Genomic DNA, 25,104 nt, shown 5'->3' on the forward strand with positions numbered 1-25,104 from the left:
TCCATGTATTAGTGAAAGAGTTGAATCTATAACCTCTCTCATAACTTTACTACTAAACTAACCTTATACATTCTTGTTCACTTATATGATTTCATCAAAAGCCAGGGTATACGTTCACATGTGAACTTTTATGATTTCTTCTTTTCTTTCAACCCCCCATTAGCTGCAAAACCTGGTCTTTTCTACTTTATATTAAGACGTGACAAAAAAAGTCAGAAAAATCAAATTAAGTTGGTTATAGTCAGATCAAACTCAAGAGCAAATGCATGGTTAGTAAGTAATTCACTTTCATTTTTAAGCCAATTTTAGTAGTTGTAATGTGGCTATGAAGCGATGGCTCCAACAAAACTAGTTGTTGATTCAATAAAATAAGAATCTGGGTAGTGGAAGATTAAGAGCAGCTGCACATAGAATGTTGTTCACAGAGAATAGAGATCAAGGGGTAGATATCAGAGAGCATATGATACAGATTCTTTTGTTTTGTGACATGATAAAACCTTAGACTAGTAACAGCGATAACAAGACAGGCATCAAAATTACAATTAAATTGGACTCATTCAACTTCCACGATCTCATCCAAAGCATAGTTGTTTGTTGATACATTGGCATAGTTCACTTTGTTGAATCGAACTACAACAGGGTAGCGAGTCTTGGGGTCCTGCACAACAGCACAAACCAATCAAATATGAATTGGGTTTGCATAATGCACGAAATGCTACAAATTTGAGAGGAAATCACTGTCTTAGAGGGAGTTTAGGAGCACTAACCTGATCAACAGCGACAACTGATCCAGTTCCTTTGTACCAATACGATTCCTTCCTAAGAATCTTCACCTGTTGATTGCAAACAAAAATTAGAAATTAACCCTCTTGCTTCACAACATGGTCAACACAAATTTCAACTTTAAAACTATTTAATTAATGACACAATCTCCAATGAATACAACGACCAAGATTCATCACTATCACTGTCCTTGTTCCTACGTAGCTTCAAGATAAATGCTACAACTTACTCCCAACAGAAAATTTACTGAAAATTATAGAATTGTGAAGATCTCATTTCTTATGCTAAAGAATATGGTGCTACCATGTTCCTCCAGAATTACCCTTCTCATCATATATATTTGCAACAAGAACATCGATACACTTAGGGCAAGGGATGCAATACATAAGCTTACAATTGAACCAGATAACACAGACCAATTTATAGTTTGAAAAAATCCAAATTCACTATATAAATCTCTGGAATCAATCCAATAACTTTACCGGCCTTTTGGTGTAATGAATCCAGTTCTAGAGGGATGGTAGGGTATATTCACAAACAATCAAGTGTGACTGAGCACAACATGAGCAATTACATAGCTATAAAAAAGTTGAATTGTGGGGGTAACTGACCTTAGCACCTCTCTTAGGGCCAATAGGTGGTGGCTTTGGCTTTGCTTCAGCTTCAGGTGGGGGAGTGGCGGTGGCAGGTGCGGGTGCAGCCTCATCTGAAGCCCTTACAACAAGCCTAGAACCATTGTTCTTTGAGGGGAACATGACCCTTGAAGGGGATGAGTTTGTTGTGCCAGCTGCAACATTAAGAGCCAACACAAACCCAGATGCTGCTGATGCCATGTTCTTGTGTGTGTTGTGTGACGTAGGTTGTCTCTCTCTACCTTTGGTGATCCGAAGCTTTGCAAAAGGAGTAACAGAGCAGTGAGAGGCTTTGAATGAAGATGAATGTTTAGTTTAGAATTATCTGATCCCCAGAAATGTGCTTCAATAGTGTCCACCACTGGGGTGATGCCACTTGTCAACCATATCCCATTCCATTGGATAGTGTTATTACAACTCATCCAAAACAAAATCTCCCGAGTGAACTTAAAACAAACCAAATAACACAAACTTAAAATATAATAAATTTAATATAAATTCTACAAACTTAAAACAAAGAAAATAACAAGTTATTTCTATAAATTAAAATCTTGAATAATTTGTAATAAACAGGAAAGTCTCTAGTTATTTGTTTAAAATTATTTTTAAACATTAATTATAAATAAATGAAAGCTGATTTGAATATTTTATAAATAATTAAAATATATAAAATCATTATTTATAAATAATTAAAATATATAAAATCATTTTGAATTTTCCATAGAATAATTATTTGATAAAATATTTATGATTTTATATTTGTGTAAAATTATAAAAAGTCATAAAAATTAAATTAAAATTATTGTGAATATATGAAACACAAAAAAATATTAAAAAAGAGGGTTTGAATAGTATTTTAAAGCTTTTTTGCAAATAATGATTAAGGTATTTAGTAATGGTTAGATGGTCTACACACTAGTATAACACTTTGATTAAAGAAATAGTTTGAATGGAAAACATGGTTTGAAAACAAATGTGATAAATCATACTTTAGTTTTATATTAGTTTACTCAATTCGAGCTATATATTCAATTCTTTTTCAATAAAATATTAAGAGGTTCCACTGATACGAGTTTAACCACTCTTGATTTACAACACTAACTAACTGATTAGACAAGTTTAACCATTCTTGGTATCAAAACTAGACAATCTGCCTAGAATCTTTAACTAAGTTAAACAATAAACACAACAAGTGTTTTTGAGTTCTTACAAAATAAAATATTACTCTCGTAGAAAGGATATATAAATAATACAATGAACTTCTGAAAACTTATAAAAGATCTTTTCACGTATGAGTTTCAAAGAAAATAACTTAAAGAAAGATAATGAGCATATATTATTCAAAAGTTCTTTTTATTTTTCTTCTTCAACACTTCTCCTTATATAAACATCTTCGAGATAGATTCGTTACTTAGAGTTTTGACTTTCTTCGAGGTATGTAGCCTTTATGATAAAGTCAAAACCTATGTTGCTTCCTTGTACAACAACTATGTTGTGTACGGATGAGACAAACGAAAGACATGTTTGAAACATTCTTTGAATATCTCATGTCTCTAAAGGTTCTTCTAATTCTGAGCAAGATTTTGAATAAAGTTGATAATTTACACAGAGAAAGAGAACACAACACAACAGACAAAAAGTAACGTATATGCATTCAAACCATTAGACGACCTAGGCATTTAATGCGTAAGACAAATATTTAAGCACGATGTTTGGTATAATGGTTTGATGCAAGTCTGTTTTGAGTAACTTGTAAAATTATTTAGTAATGTCACGCTGAGAGAAACTTTTGTTCAGAGGCTTTATCTTTTTGTCAAACGCTTTATCTATAGCGTTTACCTCTTTTTATGTATATGTTCTGACGCTCTTGTGATATCAAACGTTCTCCTAGGGTTTAATCATTTTTAAAGATAGTGTTTAACACAGATATCATAAACGATTAAACATTATTTCGTTTAAATGTTATGTTAAACTTTAAAACAAAATTTTCTTAAACAATTTGATCTAGAGACATAAGACCTGTTTTGGTCTCTTAAAAAATAGAATTTCCTATCCTCTCTTAAGAGTTGATCAAACCTTTCTAAATTCTCTTTCACTTCCATCAAGCTTCTGCATCCTTCTTCATCATTTCTCTAATTGAAAGAGTCTCACCTTGGAGAAACTTCATCATTAGTAAACCAATCTTTATAGTTAAAGTATGGTTCAGAGCTAGGTATTAAGTAGGATTGTCATAGTTTTATAATATATATCGTGGTTATATTTCTAGCCAATATTGTAGGACATCTTAAAATATTCTTGTCCTGCTAAGACTATATATCTTCCATTACATTTAATGCTAGATAGACTCTAAAATCATATTAGAAATAAATTTGGCTTAAGCCGGGAGCATTATCCAAGTCTTACAAGGAGTGTTTTTTTACTGTATTCTTAGTAGACATGAGATATCTTACATCCCAACTGCAATATATATCTGGCAACGAACATTTTTCTTACATCCCAACTGCAATAGCATCCAAGCATGGGCTAATAGTTGAGCAATAAGGAGATGGAGAAGAGAGATGGGTGGATTCTCGCGAGGGCCTATGTGATGCTGTTTATGACATGGCATCTGTTAAATATAGTGAAAATTATATATGGGATTAATCTCCCTTGTGTTAAACACACATAGGGTTCTCTATTTATAATAGAAGAAATATGGGCTAAGCCCAAAATACAAATAAGAAATAATAACAAACTAACTGAAAGATAAAGATATAATATTTCTAACACTCCCCCTCAAGCTGGAGCATACAAATTGTATGAACCAAGCTTGAAATAATTGAACTTGGTTTTGAACTAGATGATTTGTCTTCAAGAGTGTGAGGCAAACAAAGATGGGTTATCACATGTCAATGAACAAACAGCAGCTTGTGAAACTTCAACTTCAAAAGTGGATGAAGGAGAGTAGTGGAGAAGGAGGCAATAAACACTTCAACTTCAAAAGTGGATGAAGGAGAGCAGTGGAGAACAGCGAAGAAGGAGGCAATAAACACTTCAACTTCAGAAGTGGATGAAGGAGAGCAGCGGAGAAGGAGGCAATAAACACTTCAACTTCAGAAGTGGATGAAGGAGAGCAGCGGAGAAGGAGGCAATAAACACTTCAACTTCAAAAGTGGATGAAGGAGAGCAACGGAGAAGGAGGCAATAAACACTTCAACTTCAAAAGTGGATGAAGGAGAGCAGCGGAGAAGGAGGCAATAAACGCAGCAAATCTGTGCGGCAGATACAATAAGAAAGGAAGAATAAGGCAAGAACAGCAACACAGAGGCGAAACCCTCTACGGCAGATACAATGAGAAAGGAAAAACAAGGCAAGAACAGCAACACAGAGGCGAAACCCTCTACGGTAGAGCTGAAGGATGACGAAAGCGGAAAAGATAGCACTAGACGCTGGTGCATCAACGGCGGAGACGGAGTACAAGAAAACACAGAAAGAAGAAGGAGGTCCGAAGATGCAGAAGCATGCGGCGAGAAGAAGACAGACGTCGATGGCAGCAATGGCTGCTCTGGAAGGTCTGAACAGAGAGAGCGAGGTTCGGTGAGACGACTGGTAGCGGCGCGGTTTGATACCGACGCCGAGAGTGGAGGCGCGTGACAGCACATGCAAACGAGACAAAGACGACGACCGACAGGGTTAGGTCGCGCTTGAAGAGACGATCCAGATCCACTAGTCACCGGTCGATACTGTGACGGTGGCCGGTGGCGTATGGTCGGTGGCAACAGAGAGCGGTAATCGATTGAGAGACGACTAGTTCAGAGGAGGCAGTGGTTCCCAGGAGACTTGTCTCTTTGATTCTGGGTGCTGAGATTTAAGAAGAAGAGAAAATGAATCTTATGAAATTTTTAAGGGCTGCCGGCGGCCATGACGGCCGACTACCGGCAGACAGCAAAGACCACCGGAAGATATCAGAAAACCTGCTCTGATACCATGTTAAATATAGTGAAAATTATATATGGAATTAATCTCCCTTGTGTTAAACACACATAGGGTTCTCTATTTATAATAGAAGAAATATGGGCTAATCCCAAAATACAAATAAGAAATAATAACAAACTAACTGAAAGATAAAGATATAATATTTCTAACAGCATCAGTAGCCAATGCACACTTAAAAAAGCTCGGAAGTTAGCTGCAAGTGTGCCTGCTAAAGCTCTTCCAGTGCTCCTACCAGTAGTGAAGAAAGGTCCAATCATTGTACGAAATTAGGCAAATTTGTAGTATAAATTACAGATATAAGTAAAAAAAATTCAAATTACGAAAATAGGCAAGTTATGGAAGGCCTATATGACTTCAAATAAAGAAGTCGTGCTCTCCCTATACAACTTCAACCTGACATCCAGAGGTGAAGTTGTGTATCTAAAAACGACTTTACGGCATGATAATCGATTACCAGGTGTTGTAATCGATCACCACGCTTTTTTTCATAAAATAAATACAAAAAAATTGAAGTCGTAGGGGATGACGGCTTCAATAAGAGAAGTCATGCACCCCACACATCTTTACTTTTTAAAATTTTTAATTTCGTTTATTAATAAAAATCATTTATAATTTGTAAAAGGTGTTTTTAGATGTATTTAAAATAATTAAAATTATATCTAATTAATAATTAAAGTTTTTTAATATTATTAAATAAATAAATTTTATGATTTTAATTATTTTTGTAATTAAATTCAACTTTTTATAAAATAATTTCAATTAAATAATTTATAACTATAATTACTGTAATTATTTAATTAAAAATTAAAAAAAACTATATTTCTATTTTTTTGAAATTTTATTATTATAGTAAATTTTTTACAAATTATAATTAATTAATAACAATTTTTTTCATTATAAACTATTTAAATTAATAAAAATATTAAATATAAACTATTTAAATTAATTAAAAACCAAAATAATTAAAATTGTAAGGGTTGATGACTTCTTTTCTTGAAGTGTACCCAACCCACTTTCACTTCTTCAATTTTTTTATTTAAAATGATTTATAATTTATAAATACTGTATTTAAATGTATATAAAATATTTAAAATTATATAATTAATAATTAAAGTTTTTTAATATTATTAAATAAACAAAATTATATGGTTTTAATTATATTTGTAACTAAATTAATTTTTATAAAATGATTTTCATTAAATAATTTATAACCAAAATTATTGTAACTACATAAATAAAAATTATAAATTTATTTTATTTCATCATAATAAATTTTTTTAAAACAAATATTTGTTTAAGTAAATTTATTATATTAAAAAAAATATAATGAAATATAATTTTTTTTAAATTTTTAATTAAATAATTATAATAATAATAGTTATAAATTATTTAATTAAAATCATTTTATAAAAAAATTAGTTTAATTACAAAAATAATTAAAACAATAAAATTTATTTATTTAATAATATTTAAAAACTTTAATTATTAATTATATACATTTTTAAATATTTTATATACATTTAAATACATTATTTATAAATTATAAATCATTTTAAATAAAAAAAAATTGAAAAAGTGAAAGTGGGTGGGTTGCACGACTTCAAGAAAAGAAGTCGTTAATCCCTACCATTTTAATTATTTTGTTTTTAATTAATTTAAATAGTTTATATTTAATATTTTTATTAATTTAAATAGTTTATAATGAAGAAAATTTTTATTAATTAATTATAATTTATAAAAAAAATACTATAATAATAAAAGTTGAAAAAAATAGAAATATAATTTTTTTTGAATTTTTAATTAGATAATTACAATAGTTATAGTTATAAATTATTTAATTGAAATTATTTTATAGAAAATTAATTTAATTAAAAAATAATTAAAATCATGAAATTTATTTATTTAATAATATTAAAAAACTTTAATTATTAATTAAATATAATTTTAATTATTTTAAATACATTTAGAAACATTTTTAACAAATTATAAATGATTTTCATTAAAAAAAATTAAAAATTTAAAAAAATAAAGATGTATGGGGCTGCACGGCTTCTCTTATAGAAGTCGTCAACCCCCTACGATTTCAATTTTTTTTGTATTTTTTCTATGAAAAAAAGGCGTGGTAATCGGTTACAACACCAAGTAATCGATTATCATATCCTAAAATCGTTTTTGGGATGCACGACTTCACATCTGACTATGATGTCAGAATAAAGTTGTGCAGAAATACGACTTCTTCAAAGTTGTATGATCCCACAACTTGTCTATTTTCTTGATTTAAATTCTTTTTGCCTAAATCGGTAATTTATATTGTAAATTTGCCTAAGTGCCAAAACCAAGACTTATCAGGAGGGGTGCTAGGAATACCACCGTTGTAGTACCATCTGAAACGCAAGTGGACTTCATGGAGAAGGAAATACTAACATGACCAAGCTTTAGTGAATACTACAGGCAGACTTTTTCCTCTCTTTCCTGATGAGTTTATGTTTATGCCTTTTCATTCTGCACATAATAAAAAATTGTGTACGGAAAGGTTAATACGTTTTGTTTACAATTAGTTTTAGAATGTAATTTGAGTTGCACAAGTTAAGGTGATTTTTCTTGTTAGTATATTTTCTTTAAAGTGGTTTGGAATACAAATACTTCAAAATCAGTCTTGTTTTGTATAATAATTTGTTCTTTGATCAGGAATTAAGGACTAACTCAAATCTATTTAAACATGCATCAAGATCGAACTCCTAGTAATATGTTTTGATAACAAGGTTATTTATTTATCAATCTTACTGCATTTATTGGTCTTTAATACGTGTTCTGGGCTTAGTGATAATAATTTACAATTCTAATCAAAGGTAACTCGTCGGTTCTGAAAAATTTGAATTGTATTGAGGAGGATTAGTCATTAACTAAATCAATAAATACTTCATCACACTATGTAATATGTAATAAAATATAAAAGGATGTACATTTTTGGTATTTAATTTGTTTTACAATAATTTTCTACTATTTTTTACTTGATATAATAGAAGTGTGGTATACTTTCTAAAGTTATAAACTTTCAGTGAACAACTTGGACCATGTATTTCTAAATGTTATATTTACCTAATAATGAGTCTATAACTAATCTATAACTATTTTTCCTATGTAGTGTAATTTCGTTATGAAATTACAAAAGTGGTGTATTTTTTTTAAATTTTCAAGAATGGATAAGTCCATCATCATTATTATTTTAATTTTCTTTGCCTCGATCCACATTTTAAGAGATATTTATAGAGACATAATGGGTCGATAATATGCCATAAAAGATAGAAGATTATATGTTTATGAAGGTATTGATATCGAAGTTTCGAATAGTTTTGTTGGGGACTAGATAAAATATATGATCGTGAAAGAAAAATATTATAGGTCTTCAACACGTATGTTGGGATGTCATAATCTTTAAATAGATGTATAAAAGTTTTTTGGGTATACCAGATACATAAAATATATTAAAAATACATTAAAGTTAGAAAATAAAATTATTTATTTATTTATATAGATATAATTATTTTTGGTTTAATGTCTCAATAGATCTCTATTTTTGTTCAGAATTTGAAAGTTTCCTTTATTTTTTGGCGTCTCAATTGGGTCCTTATTTTTGTTAATTTGATGCAAATAAATCATTTCCGTCAATTTCATCAAACGGCGTTAATGAATGTGTGACGTGGCCTGAGAACAGTATTGACACGTGTAAGGTCACGTCACACATTCATTAACGCCGTTTGATGAAATTGACGGAAAGGATTTATTTGGATCAAATTAACAAAAATAAGGACCCAATTGAGACGCCAAAAAATAAAGGGACCTATTTCAAATTCTGAACAAAAATAGGGACCTATTGAGACATTAAATCATTATTTTTTGAGGAAGCCAAGGTTCCCTCTGTCGCCGTTAAGGTTCTTCATTTAGGTGAAGACTCAAAAGACATTTTGATGATGATCCATGTATAAGAGTATAGGAGTTGTTGAAAACTAGATTGAGCTGTTGATGAAATTGTTTAGTATATAAAGATGGCAACATGATGATATTCTAAAAATGCAAGAGGAAACCTTCTATGCTAGCTTAAAGATTATTGGGGTGTTGTTATAATTATTGATGGTTAGAATTTTTAAATTAAACATTTATTATTAAATATATTTTTTAAAATATAAAAATTAATATTTTCTGGACCTTTCATGGGATTAGTTCCAGGGCACCTTTTGACTACCATAGGAACGACCTTGATGTATGAAAATGAATAACTGTAGAAATTATGTCCTTGGCCTAAAAAGGATATTACTTGTTTATTATTTGCATTTGATTGCTTTAGTTACGGAATTTGTGACTACTCCTTTGATTTTGGAACTGTTTGATATTTTTCATAGGTTAAAATTTTATCCAGCAAGAATATTACATTCATATGGTAATAAGATATTTACCATTTAAGAGATTTAAATTTCAAATTCAAACATATATATATATATATATATATATATATATATATATATATATATATATATATATATATATATATATATATATATATATATTGTTTAAATTTCTCTAATTTTGAACTCATTCAACTTACATTTGAATATTTGATTTATTTTTATAGGTTAATATTTTATCCAACAAGAATTACATACATAATATATGATATTTACTATTTAAAATATTTATATTTTGAAATTCATACAGATATTTCTTTCTTGTTTAAATTTCTACAGTTTTCAACTTATTCAACTTAAATTTGTATACTTTATTTATAATTTAAAAATAATAAATTATTAAATTTAAAGTCGAAATTTTCTTAAAGAATACGATAAAGATAATAACATAATAAAGGATTACGACTAAAGTTTGAGGCTAGGAAAACTATTAGAAAATGCGTAATTTTGTATTTGTCAATATCCTTTTGTAATCACAGCCTTCCTGTAAATTATTTCCTATTTGTTGAATGAGTTTAATTAATTTTATACTCTTAATAATCATTTGTTGCTTTTTTGTGATTAATTTAAACTCGTTTGTTAATAGTTTGAATAAACCTAATAGTTTTTAACTAGGTTAAATATTTTTAAGATATAATCTTAATGCTTTGCTAATAACTTCTCTTAATGATAATATGGTTATTAAGAAATGAAGTTTTATATTTATAAAAAAAATTAAAATAAAAATAAAATTTAAAATTTAGATTATCGGTTGAATTTTTTCTATTGTTCCTTTACATATTTAAAATACATACATAGACATTAATTTTGGTATTTTAAAATATATTACAATATTTTATAATATTATTAATATTAAAGACATGGAACACAACACCAAAATATTAGAGAATTAAAAAAACTATTACCAAAATAGTAGAGAATTCAAAAAATTATTACCAAATAGTAGAGAAATAAAAAATTGTTGGTTCTAAAAATATCATGGTCGAATGTTTTATCCTTAAAATTCAAAAGAAATCATCACAACTACTTTTACAAAAGACAGAACAATTGATGTGATGCCAATATGTCTTACCTATAAAAAGGGCAAAATCCAAAATCCCTCTTTTTAGGGCATTTCTAATATCTAGATTTTGGTAAAATTTAATTTGGAAAACAATGCATGATTGTAACATGCCACATGTGAAATCTGATTCTCCCTTTTTTATACTAACTCTGATTCTCCTTAATCACCCTTTTGGTTTTCATTTTGAAAACTCTATTGGAAGGATTCATAAACGCCACCACCACACACAAATACACAGTAATACATTCAAACCAAGCAACCCAACATTTCACATTCATTTTCTTACGTTGTATCGTATCAAATTTTCCCGCGCATAATTTTATTTTTCTTTTGACGGTCAGGTTCACAATTTTTAATGGCCACCACCACCCGAATCCAAACACAAACAATCTTTCTTTTTTTCTCCTTCAACCGTCGAATCCTAAACGCCAACACGACACCGTTTCTCTAACCGCCAATATCGTCTCAGAGTTCTCCTCGAAGGCTTGTCTTCCGAACATGGATCCCCCCAAAAGGAAGCCCAAGGTTCGGATGTTTCGATTCCTCCGATGTTTCAACCCCAGCGGCGTCGTTTCGCGGGAACGCAAAACACCGGACCCGCTTCTCACTTATATTGCCGTGCCGGAGAAGCACGTGTTTCCGACCGTGTTCACGTCGGCTTTCACAGCGGCGAAGGGTGGCGAAGGAAACGGGAGTCACTGGAAAAATACGGACAGAAATAAGAACGATGATAGTAACAATAATAGTAACCTCTCTTTTCGTCGTGCTCTTGTGTCGGCTTTGAATCATACGTCATTGGTTAGTCTTTTCTTCATTCCTTCCATGTGTTAGAATCATTTTTGCAGAATTTCGTATGCGGTTATTGAAGCATGTTTACGGTTACTGGGTTTCTGAAATGGAAAAGGGTCATCTTAGTTTGAAATTTCCATTTTTCTTTTTCACTCCACTTATATTTTTATAATTATTTTATTATTATTATTATTATATTATAATCTCTCATTTATATTTATGCATAACTTTCGGCATCGAGATTTTGTGAAAACCACAAATTATGACCATGTGATAATCTAAAACTTTCGTCTTCATGAAAAGTATAATCACCTTAGCTTGCATATAAATGTTACATGTTGTAAAAAGGAAAAGTAATAGATATATAAGAATGTTTTGGTACACTACAAAAATTCAACATGTATTATAATTGACTAAGTAATTTTTGCACATATTCTCATATTGGATTTGTGATGTGAGCATGTTTATGCTAATGTTATAAATAATCTTATTTTCAGGGCAAGAAGATGAGCCGTAAGAGGAAAACAAAAAAAGATGGTTTCTCAAGAGAAAGTTCAAAGAACTTATCAAACTATTCATCATATTCTTCTAGTTCACTTGGATTTACTACAACTTCATCACCATCTTCAACTTCAACCACTTTAAGCAGTATTTCAACGGGTACTGTGACTTCAAGCACATCCTGCGAACCCTTGGCAATGGCTAATGGAACAAGGATGGTGAAACAGAAGCGAAAAGATGGTGATGAAAGAAGATGGTGCAATGGTTCAAACATTGCTGTGAGTGTGTTTTTCATCACTGCTCTTCTGGTTTTAATTCTGTGGGGTAGGTGTTATGCCATAGCTTACACTGCAATAGGCTTCTTTGTTGTGCCTAATCGTCGAAGGACTTCTCGAGAAACCGAGTTAATTAGTTCGGTTCGTTTCAAGAAGTAGAAGAATGTGGCAGTTTTTGTTAGGAGTGTGATTCTTCATTTTTTTTAGTTTACTTCTTATTTGAATTTGAGGCACGAATAATCAGTTTCGAATAGGTGTGCAAAAAAAAATTTATACACAGATAGATGGACTTTTAAATTCTTTTATATGTTTTGCGTTGGGTGTTTTTGTTTAGAATCTATAATACCTATGTGTAATTTTTCCATAACTACGTATGAATAAATTTTTTTACTACATATTTTAATTTTTTAATATATTCTTCAATAAAGGAACTTATTTATTGTCTTCTGATTTAATTATATAAACATAATCATTAAAACTGACTTTCTCTCTCAATATTTGGTTATAATCACTAGTAGAAAAAGTGATTACTGACGTGTCATATAAATTTCGGTTAAGTAAAAATCGAAGCATAAAGAAGTATATACTTCGGTTTAGAGAAACTCGAAGTGGAAGAAGCATACTGCATCAGTTAGCTACAGAACCGTTGCTTATCCTTCTGCATGGCGTCCTGCAAGTCAGACTTTTGGCTGACAACTTTTTAGAAAAGGTCCTATTGCATCGGTTGGTAGCAAACCCGATGTCTATAAGCTTGCCACATCCTGCAACCCCATTGCAAACCACTCAGGACTGTGCTATTGCGTCATTTAGTTGGTGGAACCGAAGCATATATATGTTTGGAGCTAAGGCATTGGTTAGTTGAATAACCGAAGCATATCCTCACTCACACTTTTTCGTGTAGCCACTTAACCTATTGTGCATCTTCTTTCTTTCGCTTCCGCTGTGCATTTCCTCCCTCTACTGCATTTTCTCTCTAGCCATCACCACCTGTTGAACCTCCATTTTCTTCCTCGGCTGAACCTCCGTTTTCCTCCTTCCTCGCGGCCTCTCTTCTTCATCTTGTACAACTGAAGTTTCTTCGTTCTCCCCGCAGCCTTCGTCCCTGCAATCGTCGCCTAGTCTGCCGTCGTCGCCCAGTCTGTCGTCGTCGCCCAGGTTGCCGTCGTTGCCCAACTACCACCGTCGTCGTTGGTGCTTCTTCCCCCATTTTCATCTTAAGGACAAAGGCCACTCTTGCCTTTCTCGCTTCTTCAGAATTATTGATTTTGGTGTTTGATGCACTTTCAGATCTGGTTTTTCAGCTGGATATTTTCGAACATGTTGGTGCGCCACTGGTGGAGCATTGCTTGGCTGGTTTCAATAGTTCAGTTTTTGCTTATGCACTGTTTGATTAAAGGTCTGAATGATATTCAATTTTTTTGTTTGTTCTTGAATCTGCATTTCTGTGTTAGGTCTCCAAGTTTACTTGTTATGTTGCTTAAGTCATTGCAAAAGGGCCTTCTTGCTAGTTTTAACTTCCTCTTTAGCTTCTTCTACCCTTTTCAAAATGTTCATGTTTGGCAAATTTGTTTCATCAACTTCAAGCATTGCATTTGCAACTCTCTTCCTAGATTGTTCCTCTGCATCAAGGGCTTTGCATGTCAGAACGGTATACTCTGTAAATGAAAGAGTAATCTGATTTCTAGGTAAACTCTCATTTTCATTATTAGATAATGTGTTAATTTCTACAAAGGCAAAAGCTTCTGCACCTTCTTTCATTTTCCTGGCAGCAACCAATCTGATTTTAGCCGTTCTTATCATGGTTTTTGTCTGTTCAATCTCGGACATTGTTCTCAGAACTTCTGCTTTTGCAGATTCTCTCATTATTTTGAAATTCTCGGCCTCAAAACTCAATCGATGGAGCTCTCTAGTAATAACCGAAGGATCATCTGAAGCATCTTTAATTTCAACCCCTTTTGCTATTAGCAGCCTTAATCTGGTATGGTTTAGCTCTTCCTTAAGAGAAGATATTTTTGAAGTATTTTGAGCTAACCTCTCACGCGTTTTCTCAAGTGAGATTCTTTCCTTCTCTAACTTCTTATTTAAAGATTCGACAGAAGTTCGAACATCAGCGAGTTCTGGTTAAATTCAACTTGGCCTGCTTCAGTTCCTGTAATATTAAACCCGACAAAGATGGAAGATGGGAAGCAAAACCTTGTCTGGAAGGTTGAAGAACATTCAATTGACTCATCTGGTTCAGTTCTTTCAAGATCAGTTCTTTCTCCAATACTGATTTTGTTTTTTTAAAACAAAGGGGCTTTGGCAGCGGTTCAACCTAGAACTGGTGCCATAGGTCCACCCTCCCCCTTTTTTTTCTTCCTTACTACTTTGGTTGTTGAAGAACCGAGGCAGTATCCTTTGAGATATTACCTCGGTTAGAACCGAGGCCAAAAGTCTCCCATCTTTTTACCTCGTCCGTATATGCCTCGATTCCACAACCGAAACGTATTGTCAAAAACAACCGATGTCTTTTCCCTTCACCGCACTAGTGAATTTTCAAGTTTTCTATTTCTCACATTTTTATTTTCAAACACTATAGAGCACAATTTTTTTTGTCGGTAAATATCACTTTATCAACGTATTTGACACTAAATATATTACCATATGACTTCTTTTTCTTTTTGACAAAAATGTTTAAAAACTGTATATAACAATTTATCCCAAGATAATACGAAGGTTCGTCACAAAATGAGTTGATTAAGCGAAATAATGATTACTCAAATCAACCAGAAAAACACATGACTTGAAGTAAGACAAGAATTGTTTAGGAAAGGAAAAATGATACTTTAATAACTTTTATTTGACAATTTTTTACAATGTCACGTGTAAGGTGTCATTGATTCATTTGAATTATTTTTTTTAAACAAAAAAACTAACACGAAAGTCAAAAATAGAGGTCAAAAGAGGTTTCGTAGTGTCTTCTATTTCATTGTTCAAAATTCCCTGCTTCTTTTTCTCAAAATCTCTCACCTTTCTTCCACTGCTGAAACTTCCTTTCATTTCTCCACCATTGTCGTCGTACCCAGGTGCTTTGAACTTTCCACTCATCCATTGTGTTTCATTCTTTCTTTCTATAGCCGTCATGGTCGTTTCATTTTTTTTTGTTCGATATCCTATCTTCCGCTTTGCGAAAACCTAGTTGTCCAAACCTTTCGTTCGATCGTTCGATTCTTCGAAAGCCCATTTCCCATTTCCTTTTTTGTTTTGTGTGTTTTGTAATAGAGAAAACTAGTCAAGTTGGTCAATGTGTTTATGATAACAAGGAATCTGTCAAGTTGGTCAATGTGTTTCCATAATTAATGCATCAATGAGAGTTTTGCTGAATGCAACAAATGATATACATTGCTAGGCAATGATCAAACAAACTCTTGATATGTCTTAATAGATAAAAGTGTCAAACGATGTTCTTGGAAAGCATGTTAAAAGTCTGAAATGATATTCCAAAAACTTGTGTTAAAAGACACCTTGCTAAATGAATTTCTTGAATAAAATAAAGAAAAAATTAAGGAAGCGTTTACATAGGTTAGACGATACCATGTGCAAAACAATCTACTTCATTCAACGGTGAAGTCTTCATTAACTGCTTTGTATCTTAGTAAAAAGCTTAAACAATCAAATTCTACTTCGAACGGTACAAAATGTAAAAAGCATTTTGTTGTTCTGAACAAGCATTAAAAGAAAGAGCTACTTAGAGTCAAACCTTCTTGTGTAAGAAGAAAGAGAGAGAAAAGCTTGAAAGAAAGAGAGAGAAAAAGCTTAAAAGAAAGAAGAGATACTCTCAAGTTTCATTGATATATAAGCTTATTGTAAGAAGAGAGTAGAGAGAAAAATTGTGTGAGTTTGTTAAATTGAATTGTATTGCACAAATATCCTTTCTGCGAGAGTTATCGTTTAAGGACTTGTAATTAATCTTTTGATTGTAAATTTTGAAGATAATAAAAAAACTTTACGTTTAACTTTGTGCAGTTAAACGATAGCTAGATGAGTGTGTCTAGGAAAAACTAGGAGTAAGGGAAACTCTCAAGTTTATCTTGGTGAAGTTAAACGGTAGCTAGACGGGTTTGTCGAGTGGAAACCAGAAGTGTGTGAAACTCAACTAGACAATATATCGAGAAGATATCGAGAAGATATCTAGATTGTTTAGGGATATCAAAAGTGGTGAAAAATATTGCACAACCAGGGAGTGGGTGAAATTCAGTTAGGGTCACAATAACGGGGGTTACTGGGTTGACTATGACAACCAGGATTGGGTTAAACTAAACTAGACAATATATCTGGAGGATACTTGGACTGTCTAGGAATACCAGAAGTGGTGAAGAATACTGCATAACTAGGAGTGAGTGAAATTCAATCAGGGCCACAGGGGTTACTAGGTTGACTACGACAATCATGAGTGGGTTAAACTCGACTAGACAGTGTATCTGAAAGATACTAGAAATGTTTAGGGATATTAAGAATGGTGAAAAATACTATACAACCAAGAGTAGGTAAAATTTAGTCAAGGTTACAGTAATGAGAGTTATTAGGTTGACTACTACAATCAACAATGTCAAAATTCAATTAAGGTTGGTTTCCACAGTTTTCAAATTCAACTAATTAGAGATCTTTTGATTGCCCTTAAACGAGTTTCCATGTAGTTCACACACCTTCCACATCAACATAGGACCACCATCACCAACACCACAAAAACTACTACCGTGACTACACACAATCAATAGAAGGACTACAAACAAGGGAAGAAAAACGAGTGAATGAAGAAGAGTGAAGGTGTGATAGATATAGAAGCTTTATAAACTTCATTAAATTTCAGTTGGCAAAAATTTGAGTTTGGATAACATTTAATTATACATATAAATTTAATTGAAAGGGAAAAATTATAATTTAGGAGATGCAAGAAGAGGAGTTGCTGGGTGAAGGGTGAAGCACTCACTCAAAAGCTGCATAAAGAGGTCACCTCCTTACCTTTTCTACTTTGAATTTAAATTAAATTGATAATGTCTGCACTTATTCGGATCTTTCCTTGAAAGTGAAAGTCTCCAAATTTTGCACAGTCAAACTTGTGAGTTTATTTTTATTCTTTTCTTTGAATGCATTCCAAATTTAAAGAGCCTAATCTGAGACTTCCATCAACAAATCTTTATGAATTTAATATTTATATTCTTAGCTATTTATTACTTATGATAAATTAGTATGTTTGTCTCGTCCACCATGTTTATTCTTGACTTGACAAACTTTTATACGTAAAAAAAATAAAAAGTAACTAGATCCATTAAATGATTAATTAAATAAACATAATTTTTTGCAAATGAATATTTCTTCTTAAAAAAGAGACACTTAAATTTATATATATAAAAAATAGATATTTTAAATTTTACTTTTTTATAAATTACTCTCGTTATTTTGATATAAATAGATAGTTTAAAACTTTAATTTTTTTTTAAACATTATTAATAATAAACAATACAAATTTAACCTTTTTTTTTACAATTATATAATCTGGATATGAAATTAGATTTAAGTGATTTATGTTAACTAGAATAATTCATTAATACTCTTCATGTATATTCTTTCGTTACAATTCCTTTTTCATGTATTAAAATATAATAAGTGAATTTAATAAAGAAAATAATGATAAGAATAAAATCGTAGACTCGTAGCTATCTTATTCTTTTAATTAAATTTTATTATGCTTTAGTATTTGGAAAAGTATACAGTTTAACAATCATTTACAACAAATTTAAAATTTAAGATATCCATAATTACAGAAGGAGAGGAGACTTGGATGCATTTCTTTTTCATAAATTGTGAAAAACATATTTCTCCCAAATTTAATGGAGGAACAATATAACAATAAAGCAATAAGAATTCAAAATCAGCTAGATTGCTTCCAGGTTCCAACATTTTACTTATATGTTGCAACCTATCATCAGTTATAATCTTCAAAAAAGTACAAGATCCATCATCCAAATAAGTATTTTAAACATCATTTAACTGTTGGAATCAGACTCAGGCTTTATTATAACCTGATTCAGTGGTAAATATGAAAGGGAATAGAAATTGATGGTCAAAACTTTAAACAGAAAATCTAATCTAAGAACTAGAAGAGGAGTTTCATAGTCACTCATCTTGCTTCCAGAATTGTATCTGTCATAACATTCACTGAAAATCTTTCTGTGGAGGAGGAGGGCAATGATGAACTATAATCACCTCTGACCTTAAGGAATGCAGGTGGTTTAGGAGAAGGAAGGGGCACAGTGTCATTTCCAATCATTGATACAACATCAGACATGGTTGGCCTATCTTCTGGACTTTCTTGAACGCAAAGAAGTCCTATGTTCACATATCTTGGCACAGTATGCAGACTGTTATTACTTAAATTATCACTGTCATCTAATGCACTATCCATTAGATCCAGTCCTGAATTTCTCGTCCAAAGATCCCAAGCCTTCAAGATTTAACACACAACAACCTCAAAATTAGAATGTTTGGAGCATACTCTGGTATGGCACTATGATTTTGTATACTTCATCACATGATGAAAATTCAAGTGAGTCTAAATTGCACATTGATAAAAATGAGAAAATTGAACACCATATAAGAAATCATACCATAAACTTATCATTGTCTTAGTTAGGCTTAAAAACCCACTTTCTAACATGATATGAGAGCCATGGTTAGAGCCTATCCTAGCGAGTTCTAAGTGGGCATTTCTGTTTCCACTCGTTGTCGGGCCGCTATCGGATCACCCATTAATTTCTACTATCATGCACGAGATGTCTATACCTCAGTGAAAAGGGGGTGTGTTGGAAATCTCACATCGACTACAAATAGGGCCAATTTATAATATATAAATGAGGTGTAAACCTCACCTTACAAGCCGGTTTTGTGAGGTTGAGTTAGGCTTAAAAATTCACTTTTTAATAGTATTGAGGTTTTAAGTTAAAAATAGTATCTATAATGAATCTTTTCTCGAAATAGAAAACTCATTAGGCCATAACATAGCATTTGTGAAAAGGCTTAGAGCATGCACAAATCATGAAATCAATTTGAATGTGAACATGCAAATGAAGAACAAATGGATGGGACCTAGAAACTCACATATCCAAGAAGATTGAAGGAACTCGTTTGATAAAAGCCAGTATTCTTCTTGCCACTTACAATCTCCAACAAAAGGACCCCAAAACTAAACACGTCCGATTTTATTGAGAAAAGTCCTTCTACAGCATATTCAGGAGCCATGTAACCACTGAACATAAGGCAGATTAATTAGTAGATGGTTGATCATGTAAAGAAAACCACTAGTTGTAGTTAATTGACTTACTATGTTCCAACTATTCGATTTGTATTTGCTTGAAGCTCATTATCACCAAATATCTTTGCCAATCCAAAATCTGATATTTTGGGATTCATATGGCTGTCCAACAATATGTTGCTAGCTTTTAAATCTCGGTGAATGATCCTGAACCTGGAATACTGATGAAGATAAAGAATTCCTTGGGCAATCCCATCTATTATTCTGATTCTTGTTCCCCAATCTAGCATCTGTTTCTTCGTTGCATCTGCTATGCACCATTAAAGATGTCACAACCAAAGTTTAAGTTTGGCAGATGGGATGATATTTAAGAGAGTTCAGAGACAGTAGGATACAAACCAAAAAGGAAAAGATCCAAACTTTTATTAGGCATAAACTCATAAATGAGCATCTTTTCATTTCGATCAATGCAGCAACCAAGAAGTCTAACAAGATTGTTGTGTTGGAGTTTTGCAATTAACAAAGCTTCATTTCTCAACTCTTCCCATCCTTGACCAGATCTCCGTGACAGTCTTTTCACGGCAACCTCATCCCCATTAAATAATGTACCCTGTATTTTCTTATCTTTTGTAAAACTCACATATATGGCGTAGTAAAAGCTGTTTATATGGAGAGGATAGATTACTTGTACTGAAAAAAATTGCCAAGAGTTTAGGAGCATGCCTTGTAAACGGGTCCAAAGCCGCCCTCACCAAGTTTATTTTCATCTGAGAAATTATTAGTAGCAGCTGCAACACTCTCGAAACTGAATAAAGGCAATTTCACTTCCTTCTTCACTTTGGCACTCCTATCTGATTCAGTAAGCTCAGAATCTTCAACTTTCATGCTCATGCTTATATCAAAATGGAGCAAATCTTCCCCTGCAAATTGAGGAAAATTAGTTCATAAGTTAACATACTCTGAATTTACTTGGAAAACTTGTTTCTTTCTTACCTTTTCTCCTCTTCTTTCTAATCCAGTAAACTAAAAGGCCCAATATAAGAAAAGTTAGACAGGAGATCAATATAACAATCAGAAGAAGTACATTTTTGCTAATAGTATATCCCGGTTCTTTTGCTCTTGTTGTGTTCGAACCTGCAGAGAAAATTTATCAACTATGAAAACCCATGTGTTGACTGATAAGTTTATCTAAGCTGTGAAGTGAAGAGACTCAAGCGAAAAGAGAGAACTAGCAGTTGAGTGAAAAACAACTTAGGATTCTGTCTTCCTAACTCTCAGAACCACACAAAGCGTAGCCATTCTATTTTTCTTACAAAACCAAATCAAAGGTGTTTATTAATGGATCTTTCAAGTGAGTATAACGAGAGAGACACAACATCAATAAAAGCATAAATTCAATCCACATATAAAAATTGACACTACTCTAACCCAAAGTCATATGACAATGGGTTTATAGATTTTTCATAATTCAATTTTCTTATTTTTACTCTACACTTAAATTTCCAACATTTATATCAAAGAAAACGAGGCTTCTTGAACTTACCAGAAGTATCGAATTCTGAGGCAGCAAGTCTTAGGTAAAAAATTGAATTGCTATCATCAGAATTGTCCACATCTGTTGAGACGTTCTTTAAATTCAATACCGAACCAAGCCACAACTGGCAATCACGGTTCAAATAGTAAGCGAAAGCAACGCAAGAACAGTTTCTAGAACAACTACTTTCACACTCTTTTGTTGTATTAATCTTCCTGAGACTGTCCGAAGTTGGTGATTTAACATTATAAAGTTGCTGGAATTTATCGTTGGATTCAGCACCGTTACTGCAGGGCGATAAGTCTTTGTTCCTTACACAGCCAGCAGATTTGTTCCCATTGTTCCAAGAATCAGCATCAGAGGGCCTGAAACCATAAAGACAGTCACAAGGGTCACGAGCTTTCGGGTTACAGATGGAAAAGGCTCCACACGAATTAGTAGCACACTTGGATGACTGAATAGAAACCCAATGTTGTTGTTCATCAGACCAATACTCCTGGATGAGCTCACCAGACACTTCTAGTACCAGCCTAGAGTCATTACCAACTGGCAAACTGAAATAGCTGTCCATAGACATACCACTTCGGCGAAAAATATTACCAATAGTATCATTGTAGTGGTCTTCAATCCAGAACGCATTAGAACCATTGTTGATGATTAGGATGACCCTGTCCAAATCATATTCGAGGGAAAAAGCTCCTGGGGCAGGGTCATCTGCACTTCTCCATGATTGCAATGACCAAGTGTTTCCTTTATCATGTCCTAGTTTCATTCCGGGTAGAAGGGTGTCCGTCGGATGATCAAAACTCTGCCACAAAATCTGTTTATTTGAGGTTTTCAGCAGTATTAAGTTTCCTGAATCCAAGAGCATGGCATACATACTGAAATTATTTGAAACGTTGTTGACACGGTATGTGACTTGTCCATCCATGATCACAAAATTTCCACCAGGTTGAAAGGTAAGAACTGCTGAGGATGTTTCAAGTGCGTAGTCTCGGTTTGCAACCCACACAATCTTGTTCTTGTCGTTTGGAACCCTTTTATACCGTATACCAACGTAGTACTTGGTTGAGTTATCTCTGACTCTGGTGAAAAAGCACAATTCGAACTTCCCGCTGTCAGAAACAACCGAGTCTGAGGTTCCCAGTGATTGTCCTGTTTGCAAAATTTCTCTGTAGGTGACTGCATTAACACAAAACACACACAGGCAAAGGAATAATGTCAAGCTTGTCAAAGAAGAAGAAGTTAATGCCATACTTAATTCACATTGGTTTGCATTATTTAACACAGTTCGACATATTGGCTGAGAAACCCTCTACGAGGAGTTGAAATGGTTGGTATTCAGGACACCGTCGGTGGCTTGACTTCAAAAATACAATTAACCCAAATGAACAATATTACACATACATCTGAATTTTCTCCTAACTATTACACATTTCTTTTTCCTTTTTATCCTTCTCTTCTTATCACATAAGTATGGTAGACTTTTCTTTGTGTCCACAAATATTTTTCAATTATATAATATTCCAAACAATATAAGTGTGTCACCACTTCCTAAGTGAGACTTGGCTTGTTAACTTTAGAAACAGCACTTGGTAGTTTGACTTAAAAACCAGCAACTAACTCGTCAATGGTAATGTACTACATCTTAATTGTTTCTACACCTATTACATAATTCTTTTTCTTTTTTATTTCTTTTCTTATCATATATCCTATAAACCCATTATTTTATTCTTTTTCTAGGTGTATATATTAGGTGCTCATTTTTTTTTTTGTTTATAAATCATTTTTTAATAATATTCTAAACAAAACAATATAATGCAACCAACCAAAGTATGTCACTTTCTAATGGAGTACTTGTTCACTTTAGAAATGGCCACCAGCCCGTGATGGTCATGAGTTTTATTATTCCAAACAAGAAAAGGCAGACAAAAGTGTCACTTTCTAAGTTGGACGGACTTGTTGATGGTCATGAGTTTTATTATTATTTTAAAATAATGACGCAATTAATTCAAATTTGATATTGTACTTTTTTCATGTGCCAGTTATATTTTATGTTTATAGTTAACTATTTAATATCTATACTTATCCATATTTTAGGTATTTGCCCTTGTATATTTAATTATATGATTTACACAAAATTGCACTCTTTGCAGAAACCAATCAAATGAATGCTTGAAACGTTATCTCGAATAGAATTTGTGTCAAATTATGTTAATCACTTGGATGACGCATGTTAATCTAAAGGTAAAGTTCATTTGTTCTCTAGATTAAAATTGTATGTGAGAAAATCATTATCAAATTATAACTATAAACATAAAGAATGAAGGAAAAAATTGATTTCATTTTCCAATATGTGAAAGTTTGTGAAAGTTTTCATCACGATTGACTTGACTTGACTATGCGATTGATTTGATTTGATTTGATTTCAATATGCGATTGATTTGATTTCATCACGATTGACTTGACTCAACCTTTAACTAAAGCCAATTCATATCTATCTATGATTAGGAGCGACTCATCTCGACCTTTTGTCTAACTGACTCAAGCAGTCTCGACCTTTTCTCTAACTAACTCAGCTTGACATTTCGTTTGAGTCAGTTCAACTTAACCTTTCTTTCAATTTGGGTTGATTGAGTTGGACCTTTGTCGTGGGTGACTTGACTCTACTTTCGACCCGAACATACTCAGCTTGACCTTCGTCTTGAGCCTACTCGAGTCAACATTCGACTAATGCCAAAACGTCTTTGTTAAGATAAGATCGTCTAGAGACTAGACCGCCTAGTAACTCGAGTTTTGAAGTTTAATAAAACAATTTAAACGAAATATTCCTTTGTATGAAAAGTTATTTTAAATAGTGTCTAAGAGAAAAATACATTGGAACATCTTTTATAGACGAAAACAAGCTTATAATAAAAATTTCTAGATTATATTGTTTGATGAACAAAGTTTTATAAACAACGTCCAAAATATTTAATGCAATATGCAATACGACCTAACACTTATCAACATTCAAAATTTTTAATGCATGTACAATAAAGTGTTTTGATGCCTGTATACCTTGTTCTTGATATTTATGTAGATCACACAAGCAGAAAGACTTGATCATAATTATTGGGACTAAAATAATTGATTAGATTACTGTCTAAGCACAGTAATCAGGTTTAATTAGTTAGTTAGGGTTTTCTAGTTTTATGGTTTTCCCCTTTTCCCCAAGAACTCTATAAATAGAGTTTCCCTCTTTCATTTCCAGTTGTAATAGAGAATATTGAAGACACACTATTACAGAGAATAAAAGAAAGTTTGTGTTTTTCTTACCTTTGATGAAGGTCCTCCGCAGATCTTCTTCTTTTCTTCTCCCAACGTCCATGCTTGTGCGCTCCAAGTGAGCTTCACCCTTCTTCTCTCTCTAAGCCTCTAGAAGAGCCTCGAGCTCTTTCTCTCTCTATCATCTGAAGAAGGTGGCTTCTCTGGCAGAGACTTGGTCAAGAGATATTTTTATCTCTCGCGAGCTTAAGGAAGTGGGCCTCTCATTTAAAGGCTATTGGGCCTTGTTACCGAATATGGTATTAGAGCAGGTTTAATACTTGCTCTGCTTCCGCTGCCCCAGAATTCTTTCCTACTATTTCTTGGTTTCTTTCTTGGTGTCTTCTTGCTTTTTGTTGTAATGGATCACATGGATCAATCCACCAATCCTGCCAGTCCTTTCTATCTGCATCTTGGGGAGAATCCAGGACTTACCCTCATCTCTCAAGTCCTAAGTGAGACTAATTACTCTTCTTGGAGCAGAAGCATGAG

General features: G+C 32.5%; 3 protein-coding genes across 4 annotated transcripts; 1 reads left to right on the forward strand and 2 right to left on the reverse strand.

Moving 5' to 3' along the window:
- Positions 1–338: 338 nt before the first annotated feature.
- Positions 339–1,702, reverse strand: LOC148202473 (photosystem I reaction center subunit IV A, chloroplastic-like). Its single transcript, XM_088110318.1, has 3 exons — positions 1,395–1,702; positions 768–833; positions 339–658 (listed from the first exon to the last, which is right to left on the reverse strand). The coding sequence occupies exons 1-3, from the start codon at positions 1,614–1,616 to the stop codon at positions 554–556; spliced, it is 393 nt and encodes a 130-aa protein (XP_087966444.1). The 5' UTR covers positions 1,617–1,702; the 3' UTR covers positions 339–553.
- Positions 1,703–11,414: 9,712 nt separating this feature from the next.
- Positions 11,415–13,875, forward strand: LOC148202474 (uncharacterized). Its single transcript, XM_088109619.1, has 3 exons — positions 11,415–11,714; positions 12,203–12,622; positions 13,459–13,875. The coding sequence occupies exons 1-3, from the start codon at positions 11,415–11,417 to the stop codon at positions 13,873–13,875; spliced, it is 1,137 nt and encodes a 378-aa protein (XP_087965745.1).
- A 4,504-nt stretch (positions 13,876–18,379) lies between these two features.
- Positions 18,380–22,753, reverse strand: LOC124829332 (G-type lectin S-receptor-like serine/threonine-protein kinase At4g03230). 2 transcript variants are annotated; one of them, XM_088110282.1, is made up of 7 exons: positions 21,316–22,753; positions 20,766–20,906; positions 20,496–20,692; positions 20,172–20,382; positions 19,842–20,079; positions 19,619–19,766; positions 18,380–18,965 (listed from the first exon to the last, which is right to left on the reverse strand). In XM_088110282.1, the coding sequence occupies exons 1-7, from the start codon at positions 22,559–22,561 to the stop codon at positions 18,642–18,644; spliced, it is 2,505 nt and encodes an 834-aa protein (XP_087966408.1). In that variant the 5' UTR covers positions 22,562–22,753; the 3' UTR covers positions 18,380–18,641. The 2 variants fall into 2 exon arrangements, with proteins under 2 accessions (XP_087966408.1, XP_087966409.1); XM_088110283.1 differs by having other exon boundaries at positions 20,857–20,906; positions 21,316–21,389.
- Positions 22,754–25,104: the final 2,351 nt, after the last annotated feature.

The sequence above is a fragment of the Vigna umbellata genome, chromosome 3, assembly GCF_029865625.1.
Source record: "Vigna umbellata cultivar VRB3 chromosome 3, Vumbellata_1.0, whole genome shotgun sequence".
Classification (NCBI taxonomy): domain Eukaryota; kingdom Viridiplantae; phylum Streptophyta; class Magnoliopsida; order Fabales; family Fabaceae; genus Vigna; species Vigna umbellata.